The sequence below is a fragment of the Rhinopithecus bieti genome, unplaced genomic scaffold, assembly GCF_001698545.2.
Source record: "Rhinopithecus bieti isolate Rb0 unplaced genomic scaffold, ASM169854v2 scaffold_2723, whole genome shotgun sequence".
NCBI classification, from domain to species: Eukaryota; Metazoa; Chordata; class Mammalia; order Primates; family Cercopithecidae; genus Rhinopithecus; species Rhinopithecus bieti.
In genome coordinates, this window is record NW_016804119.1 from 152270 (window position 1) to 162488 (window position 10219).

The 10219-nt window shown below is 48.7% G+C and overlaps 1 protein-coding gene across 1 annotated transcript in view; it reads right to left on the reverse strand.

The window, feature by feature from the left end:
- Window positions 1-10219, reverse strand: part of MYH16 (myosin heavy chain 16) — a 74583-nt gene that overhangs the window by 59290 nt on the left and 5074 nt on the right. Inside the window, exons 2-6 of the mRNA XM_017864429.1 lie at window positions 8532-8675; window positions 3959-4115; window positions 2677-2704; window positions 1524-1620; window positions 406-498 (exon numbers count right to left, since the gene is read on the reverse strand). Of these exons, the coding sequence (XP_017719918.1) occupies window positions 406-498; window positions 1524-1620; window positions 2677-2704; window positions 3959-4115; window positions 8532-8675 (519 nt within the window). The remainder of the gene's footprint in view (window positions 1-405; window positions 499-1523; window positions 1621-2676; window positions 2705-3958; window positions 4116-8531; window positions 8676-10219) is intronic.

Consider the following 10219-nt stretch of genomic DNA (forward strand, 5'->3'; position numbering starts at 1 on the left):
AAAAAAAAAAAAAAAGTTAACCCTATCTGGGTCTCTGCAGAACCCAGAGAATGTTTTCGTACAATTGAAAAATTCTACGTGCTTCATAATTGATCTTTTGATACAAAATGACCTGTTAAATTTGCAATTTGTAGTTCTCGGTGTTGAGGCTGATTGGACCGGTTAGGAAGAGTCTTCAAATCTTGAACTGAATTCCACGAGGGATTATTTGTCTTTTGAATTAGTTTTGCTTCATTGCCAATTTGATTCTGATTGCTGTGCCTTAAACATCTCTGAGAAGGGGATGTCTTCACTTGCCCCACACTTTTGACCTTAATTTAAACCAGCCTCAATTTCCTTACCTGGGCAGGGTCATGACACCTGTCTCACCACCCAGGGGGCCTCTCATGCAGCCCCCACACTTACGAAGCGAGAGGAGTTGTTGTTCCTGGTGGTCTTGGCGTTCCCGAAGGCCTCCAGCACAGGGTTTGCCTGGATGATTTGATCCTCCAGAGACCCCTGACACAGAAAGAAACCCAAAGTTAGTTGAGTTGGCCGCTGCCTGGGAGGCCAGGGCTGAGGGACTGGGCTCGCAAATGACAGTGGCTCATGTGCTGGGAACCCAGGAGGATAATGGCCTTGGGGCGGCCAGAAAATCAGGGCCAGAGGGGCTGCATGTAGTAACCTGGGAGGAGGGCCACTGCCTGACAGCGTCTGTCCCTCTGTGGCTCCATGACACTGGGACAGGCACCTGGGGACATGGGCAGCCACTTGGACTTGATCCCTAGCTACTGTTTCCTCACTTTGCTGTTGGCAGAGAGCCCTCTGAGCAAGTCTGAAACCCCTCCCTACACATCCCCCCACCTCTTTTTTGAGACAGGGTTTTGCTCTGTTGCCCAGGCTAGAGTGCAGTGGTGCTATCTGGGCTCACTGCAGCCTCCAACTCCTGGTCTTAAGTGATCTTCCCACTTCAACCTCCTGAGTAGCTGGGACTACGCACGTGCCACCACTCCCAGCTACTTTTTAAAGTTTTTTGTAGAGATGGTGTCTTGCTATGTTGCCCAGGTTGGTCTCGAACTCCTGGACTCAAGCGACCCTCCCACCTCAGCCTCCCAGAGTACTGGAATTATAGGCATGAGCCACTGTGCCTGGCCTCTGTCGGCCTTTTACAGTTGCCTTAGCTGGCTGCCCAGCTAAGGCTCTTTGTGCCCCTGGGGCAGCCAGGGCCTGCAGAAACCACTTAACAGGCAGCGAACTTTCCTGTTTCTCCTCTGCCAAGTACAAGGGGCTCTGCTACCCATCCTTCCGGAAGCAGACATGGCCTGGGGCAGCAGAACAAGTCCTCGGGGAGAAGACCCTGATTTATGGCCACCTTCTCCCTGTGTGACCCCATCCAAGTCACTTTGCTGTAAGCCTCAGTCTCCTCGTCTATAAAATGGCCCTAAGCTGTGAGCAGCTGTGAAGATTGAAGGGTTGCCACTGTGTGTGTCACAGAAGCCTGAAGACGGGGGAAATAGACCCTGGGCCCACCCAGTCAACTCTACCTTCTTATCTGTGGTCTGTTTGCCAGTTCCTCCGATGTTGGCAAAGTACTGGATGACCTTCTTCGTGTTCTCAGTCTTACCAGCACCAGATTCTCCGCTGCAGGTGGAAAAAAAGAGCAGACAAGAGAAGCGGGAAGAGGGGGCGGTCAGCCGCAGAGAAAAGAAGCAAGAGCAGCCTGGCCAACAAGGTGAGACCCCATCTCTACTAAAAATACAAAAGTTAACCAGGCACAGAGGCTCATGCCTATAATCCTAGCACTTCGGGAGGCCGAGGTGGGAGGATCACCTGAGGTCAGGAGTTCGAGACCAGCTTGGCCAGCATGGTGAAGCCCCGTCTCTATTAAAAATACAAAAATTAGCCAGGCATGGTGGCACATGCCTGTAATCCCAGTTACTCGGGAGGCTGAGGCAGGAGAATTGCTTGAACCCAGGAGGCAGAGCTTGCAGAGTTGAGATCGTGCCACTGCACTCCAACCTAGGCCACAGAGTGAGATTCCATCTCAAAGAAAGGAAAAGAAAAGTGCTCTTTTCTTTCTTTCTTTCTTTCTTTCTTTCTTTCTTTCTTTCTTTCTTTCTTTCTTTCTTTCTTTCTTTCTTTCTCTCTCTCTCTCTCTCTCTTTTTTTTTTTTTGAGAGAGGCTTTTGCTGTGTCATCTAGGCTGTAGTGCAGTGGTGTGATCATAGCTCACTGCAGCCTCAACCTCCTGAGCTCAAGCAATCCTCCTGTCTCAGCCTCCTGAGTAGCTGGGACTACAGGTGTGCACCACCACACTGGCTAATTTTTTGTGGAGATGGGGTCTCACTATGTTGAACAGGCTGGTCTCAAACTCCTGGGTTCAAACGATCCTCCTGCCTCAGCCTCCCAAAACCCTGGGATTACAGGTGTGAGCCACCACACCTGGCCTCAAAGGTACACATTTCTGTTCACATTTCACCCTCTAGCTAGGACAGACAGGCAGGTGGGGAGGTCCAGGAGACAGGGAGGCCACCCCATCAGTTTAGCAGGTGCAGCCTCACCCGCCCTGCTAAGCCCACTCACTGCCTGCAGAGTTCCAAACAAAGTCCCACAATAAATTCTAGGAAGGCTTAATTATATGTGTAAGACACAGATCTAATTATATGTGTATAGACTGAGAAAGGGAAGAGACACTTACGTGATTAGCATGGACTGATTTTCACGATCTGTAGGGAAGAAAACAAGAAACAGGAAGGTGTAATTAGGAAACATTTAGAAACTAGGCATTCAACAATGCCCCAGCCAGTCAGGGCTTCCCCAGATTCCAACTGGCTTAGACTGTGGCCTTGGCTACACTTGGAGGCCAAAATCCAGGATCCTGTGGGATCTGTGGCCCCGTGCCCATCCCTGCAGTGTTCACACTTGCAGAAAGGATCAGGAATTCATCAGCCACTCTTTCTACCAGCCCAGAGTTGCCATAAAGCTACCCAGCCCTAAGCAACATAAAGAGAAATGAGGACAAAAATCACAGAGGGCTGGACAGCATGACTCATGCCTGTAATCCCAGCATTTTGGGAAGCTGAGGCTGGAGCCTAAGAGTTCAAGACCTGCCTGGGCGAGATGGTGAAATCCTGTCTCTACAAAAAATTAAAAAATTATCTGGGCATAGTGGAGCATGCCTACAGTCTCGGCTACTCAGGAAGCTGAAGCAGGAGGATTGCTTGAGCCCAGAAGTTCTAGACTGTGGTGAGCTAAGATTGCACCACTGTACTCCAGCCTGGGCAACAGAGACCCCGTCTCTTAAATACAAATCACGGCCGGGCACGGTGGCTCACGCCTGTAAACCCAGCATTTTGGGAGGCTGAGATGGGTGGATCACCTGAGGTCAGGAGTTCAGGAGCGCCTGGCCAACATGTTGAAACCCCATCTCTACTAATAATATAAAAATTAGCTGGGCATGGTGGCACATGCCTGTAATCCCAGCTACTTGGAAGGCAGAGGCAGGAGAATTGCTTCAACTCAGGAGGTGGAGGTTGCAGTGAGCTATTGCACCATTGCACTCCAGCTTGGGCGACAAGAGTGAAACTCCATCTCAAAAAAAAAGAAAAAAAGAAAAAAAATCACATACAGGAATCACTATAATATGCAGCAAGGATCATACAGGTAATGGTTAAGAGCATTAACTTGAGCTCTGAGCAAGTTACTTACCTACTTACCTTGGTATCCCATGGGTTTGTGAAGCTTAAATGAGATAAGGTGTGAGGTAGGGCTGGTGCCTAGCAAGTGCCCAGCACACTCACTGAGCCCTGGCACCTGGTAGCAGTAGCTGCTGCTCAACATTTAGCAAAGAACTTCAACTGGTGGTGCAGAGTCAGGGTTAGGATGGGGTATCACAAAGTCTTAATGCGCCTGGAGCCACAATGGCAAAGGAAGGCTTGTCTCCCACAACCCCTGCCCCAGCAGAGCCCACCCTGACGCACCCATGAGCATGTCGTGGTAGGCGTTGTCAGAGATGGAGAAGAGGTGAGGTGGCATCTCTGTGCGCTTCTTGCCCTTGTACATGTTGGCCACACGGGCCCCGTAGATGGGCAGCCACTTGTAGGGGTTGACTGTCACGCAGAACAAGCCCGAGTAGGTCTGGTGGGAGGGAGGGAAGATGGTCAGCTGGTTCTTCCTCCTGGTACCCTTTTCCCCCAGTGAAGTTCCTTTCAGGCCCCAGTTTATCAAAGAGCAAGCTGTGAAGAAGGTAAGCTTTCTGCCGGGTGTGGTGGCTCATGCCTGTAATCCCAACACTTTGGGAGGCTGAGGCGGGTGGATCACCTGGGGTCAGACCAGCCTGACCAACATGGTAAAACCCTGTCTCTACCAAAAATACAAAACAATTAGCTGGGAGTGGTGGTGCGCATCTGTAATCCCAGCTACTCGGGAGGCTGAGGCAGGAGAATCGCTTGAACCTGGGAGGCAGAGGTTGCAGTGAGCCAAGATCATGCCACTGCACTCCAGCCTGGCGACAGAGTGAGACTCCGTCTCAAAAACAACAAAACTCAGCCTTCTGGAGGCAAAATCTTTTGAGTATCTGAGTCTGTTTTCATTAAGCTAAATGAGGCTTATCTTTAATATATATTTGTTTTTGTTTTCTTTTGGTTTAATTACAGACACTCCTCAACTTAAGATGGGGTCACATCTAGATAAACCCATCATATGTTGAAAATATTGTATTGGAAGTTGATTTATGATATTTTCAACATATGATGGGTTTGATCATAAATCGAGGAGTGCATTGAATGTGTATTGCTTTTGCCCCATCATAAAGTCGAAAATCATTAACTTGAACCATTGTAAGTTGGGGTCCATCTGTATTTGAATAGGTAACACTGTCACTGTGGCAACATATATACTGCAAAATATATACCACTTGCTCCCTGTCCACCCCTACCCTCACCACAGGTAAATGCTGGGCTAGTTTCTTTTGCTCCCTTCCATATATATATATATATATATATTTATCTATATGTATTTTGTAGACGGAGTCTCATTCTGTCACCCAGGCTGGAGTACAATGGTGCCATCTGGGTTCACTGCAACCTCTGCCTCCCGGATTCAAGTGATTCTCCTGCCTCAGCCTCTTGAGTAGCTGGGACTACAGGTGCACACCACCACACCAGGCTAATTTTTGTACTTTTAGTAGAGATGGGATTTCGCCATATTGGCCAGGCTGGTCACAAACTCCTGACCTCAAGGGATTCACCCACCTTGGCCTGCCAAAGTGCTGAGATTACAGGCGTGAGCCACTGCGCCCAGCCTATAGTACTGTTTTATATCTTGCTTTTGCCACTTAATATATCTGGCTTTCCATGAGAGTCCATTGAGACATGTCTGGGGTGATTCAAAAGCTGTGGAATCTTCACTGTGTGGATTCAGCTCCCTACTTGTGGCAGCTGGGTTTGACCACCTGTCTTTTTCTTTCTTTTTCTTTTTCTTTCTTTTCTTTTTTTTTCAGAGACAGAGGCTTGCTCTGTTTCTCAGGCTGGAGTGCAGTGGTACGATCATAGCTCACTGCAGCCTTGACCTCCTGGGCTCAAGCGATTCTTCCACCTCAATATCCCAAGTAGCTGGGACTACAGGCATGTGCCCACTAAGCCTGGATAATTAAAAAGTTTTTTTTGTAGAGATGGGAGTCTTACTGTGTTGCTCAGGCTTGTCATGAACTCCTGTCCTCAAACAATCCACCCACGCTGGCCTCCCAAAGTGCTGGGATTACAGGCATGAGCCACTGCACCCAGCCTTGACCTACTCTTAAAAAGAGACCCCAACTTTCTTTTCACTCCAAGATTGCAGTTTTGTAGGAAATCACTCTGTTTAAAAAAAAAAGAACAGAAAGGCCAGGCGCAGTGGCTCATGCCTGTAATCCCAGCACTTTGGGAGGCTGAAGCAGGCGGATCACGAGGTCAGGAGTTCGAGACGAGCGTGACCAACATGGTGAAACCCTGTGTCTACTAAAAATACAAAAATTAGCTGGGCATGGTAGAGCATGTTTGTAATGCCAGCTACTAACAGGGCTGAGGCAGGAGAATCGCCTGAACCTGGGAAGTGGAGGTTGCAATGAGCTGAGACTGCGCCATTGCACTCCAGCCTGGGCGACAGAGTGAGACTGCATCTCAAACAAACAAACAAACAAACAAACAACAAAACCCCAGAAAACCAATTACATCATTAAATAAATGAAGAGCAGGAAGAATAAGTGAAGATGGGAAATGGCCAAATCTATGAATCTTAAATTTCCCTTCTCCTTGCTGGACAGTCACATTGACCTCTAAACCTTCCACCAAATACTTGGTTTCAGTTCAACTTTAAACCCTTCCATTTTGAACCAAGTAAGAATAACTGCTCCCCATCCACCCCTCTCCCTGCCACCAGCTTCTCCTTAGCATGACTGGGATATGTTGAATTTTCGAAAGGAAACTTATTAAGTAGAGACTGATCCGCAAGAAAAAAGACAAAGAGATGATGAAGGAAACCCAGTGGAACAGCTGAGAGTATGACACATGGTGTCTCATCCCGGGACGCCAGCCATGGAATCACTCTTCCCCTCCAGCCTGTCTCAGCTGTGGGGTGGGGGCAGACAGCAGCCTGGAAGCCAGTTACCTCCCTGCTGTGGTCAGGAGGAATTGAGAGAGAGAAGCAGCTGGGATCATGGGAGCAGCCCTTGCCAGCTAGAGTTGTTGCACTAGTGGCTCTATCAAGGCGCTTTAATGTAGGAGGGGACTCCCTGCCCTGGTCTCTCAGGCTATATTCCACAGAGCCTGCAGTCCCTTAGCCCAAAGTCATGATGTGGTCACCCAGGAGGAACAAGGGCTTGCATGCAGAACAGCCCCAGGTAAGCCCTGGCCCTGAGCTTGACCTTTGAGCCTGCATCTTGACATTCTCAGCCCAGGCTCCAGGCTCCAGGCTCAGCCGGGAGTGGGTGTGGCTCTTTCTCGCTCTCTTTTTTTTTTGAGATGGAGTCTCCCTCGGTTGCCCAGGCTGGAGTGCAGTGGCACAATCTTGGCTCACTGCAAGCTCTGCCTCCCGGGTTCCCACCATTCTCCTGCCTCAGCCTCCTGAGTAGCTGGGACTACAGGCGTCTGCCACCACCCCCGGCTAATTTTTTTTTGTATTTTTAGTAGAGACGGGGTTTCACCGTGTTAGCCAGGATGGTCTCAATCTCCTGACCTCTTGATCCACCTGCCTCGGTCTCCCAAAGTGCTGGGATTACAGGCGTGAGCCACCGCGCCTGGCCGGGTATGGCTCTTTCTAGACCTGGGGTCCAAGGATGCCCTGCTTACCTCCAGACTTAGCAAATATCTTCAAGAGCTTTTCAGAGAACTTCCAGCACCACCTGGGTCTATGGTGCTGCTGGGGCCTGAATCTAGAACCACAGTAGTATTAAAGCAGGATGAATCTGGGGCCACAGAAGCCCTCTTGGCTATAACCATACACCCAGGGAGGGAGAACCCCCGGCAGGCCCTTACCTGGGAATCAGGCTGCACCTTACCTATTCCTACCAGATAAGCCTCTTTCCTTTTTAGTAAAGACATCTAGAGAGGCAAACACCCACACATCCTTAGACAACCCATTTTGGGAGTTAAGCTGCAACACCTTCAGAAAATCATCTTTCTGTCTTAAGATTTCCAAGATGCTCAGAGGACTGATTGTAACTCACTCTGGTCATTATGTCAGACAAAGTGAAACTGAACTTCTTCAAGGATGCAGTCTGTTGTCCTTCCTAAGTGCCTCAGGCTACAGTTACATCACATTTCCTCAATGTTTGTTGGATGGATGGGTGGATGAGTGTTTTGATGAATGATTGAATGTATGGATGGATATTTGGATATTTGGTGGGGTGGATGAGTGGATGGATGGATGGATGGATGGATGGATGGATGGATGTTTGGTTGATGGATGGAGGGATGGATGTTTGGGTAGGTGGATGAATGTTTGGATGTTTGGATTGATGGATAGATGTTTGGATGGATGGATAGATGTATGGATGTTTGGCTAGGTGGATGAATGTTTGGATGTTTGGGTTGATGGATAGATGTTTGGATGGATGGGTAGATATTTGGATGGATGGATGGGTGTTTGGATGGATGAATGTTTGGATGGGTGAATGTTTGGATGGATGTATGGATGGATGAATGGATAGATGGGTGAATGGATAGATGGATGGATGGGCTTCTAATAATGGACCATGAAGTCACTAGGGGAAAAATGATGTTTTGATTTGAGAGTTTGAGGAAGAGGAGTGGAGCCTGAGGAGGAAGATTTTTGGGTGACAGCCTTAGCAAAATGTGTTTCAGCTGCTCATGGAGATGGTGCCATTATTGAGATGCCGAAGGCTTTGGGTGGAAATTCTAACATGTCAGAAATGTGGTCCCTGTGCCTTTGTCTAAGTCATAATGTGTATTGGGAGCTGGGCAGGGTGGAGTAGCCACCCCCCTCCTCATCAAAAGAAGAGCAGAAGATCTGTAGTCACTCCTTCCTCCCCGTGCTCACCCCATCCCCGGAACTCACGTAGATCCTCATGTTGGTGTAGCGTTGGCGCAGATTGTCTAGGACACTGGCCTCATTCAGGAAGGTCATGTCTGCCATGTCGCTGGCCTGGTAGAATTTGGGTGGGTTCATCTGCTGGATATCATCCTTCTTCACAGTGAGTGTCTGGGGAGGGTCAAGACACAGCAGCACAGGCATCAGGAAATAGTCATGATGCCCCCAGGCATGGGGCATCTGGCCCAGGTCACCATACACCCTCTGGAGTCCCAGAAGGAGATGGAGTGGAGCATCCAGTGGACCCAAGTCCTGGTCCAGCCACATCCCCCTGTGTGTCCTGGGATGGGGAGGCACTTCTGAGGCCAATGCAGCTTCAACTGCCTCCTCTCTGATGTTGAAATGACAGTAGTCTCCTTGGCAGGTTACTGGGAGAATTATATGAACTGAAGTGGAATCAGGTAGAAATACCTTATAAACTATGACATTCCCTCCCTATGTTACAGAGAACCTCTGGGCTGTGCTTCTTTTCCAGCCAAATCCATCCTGATAGATGATCAGAGCTTACTCTTTGATCCCATGAACACTTTGCAAAGATGTGACTCTTGGCTCTCTGCCTTGAGAGTTAGCGGTGATTTTGAAATAGCAATGAGCTTTTCCATTTCACTTTTTTTTTTTAAAAAAAGACTAAGTGCAGTAATGAGAAGGGTGGGTGGAAGAGTGGAACAAGGATTTTGATCTGTAACTGACCATGAACAATTAATTGAGATAACTCACTACTTCAGACCAGCCAAACTTCTTCATTTTTAAATTTTTAATTTAATTTTATTTTTTGAGACATAGTCTTGCTCTGTTGCCCAGGCTGGAGTGCAGTGGTACAATCATAGCTCACTGCAGCTTCGATCTCTTGGGCTCAAGTCATCCTCCTGCCTCAGCCTCCCGATTAGCTGGGACTACAGGTGCACACCACCACGCCTGGCTAATTTTTAATTTTTTTTTTCTAGAGACAAGGTCTTGCTATGTTGCCTATGCTGGTCTTAAACTCTTGGCCTCCAATGATCCTCCCATCCTCGCCCCCAAAAGTGTTACAGGTGTGAGCCACCACATGTAGCCACTGTTCCATTTGAAAAAAAGACATTCCCTTGCTCCCTGCAAGCCACCTTCAAGGATAAAATCGAAAGCAAGCAAGAAGAGAAGAAAAAAAAGAAAACAGCAATGAGCGTTCATCAGTAGGTGTGTTTGCGCTCGTGCCACATGGGCAGATCTCTTCCCCATGCTGCACCCCAATTTCTTCATCTACAAATGAAGACTAGGCCGGGTGCAGTGGCTCATGCCTGTAATCTCAGCACTTTGGGAGGCCTAGGTGGGTGGACCACTTGAGGTCAAGATTTCGAGACCAGCCTGGCCAACATGGTGAAACCCTGTCTCTACTAAAAATACAAAAATTAGCTGGGCGTGGTAGCGCACACTTGTAATCCCAGCTACTTGGGAGGCTGAGGCAGGAGAATTGTTTGAACCCAGGGGGCGGGAGTTGCAGTGAGCTGAGATCATGCCGCTGCACTCCAGCCTGGGTGACAGAGCAAGAAAAAAACAAAAAAACAAAAACTAGCGCCAGCTCTTAAGAAGCTCCAGCATAGGCCGGGCGCGGTGGCTCAAGCCTGTAATCCCAGCACTTTGGGAAGCCGAGGCGGGCGGATCACGAGGTCAGAAGATCG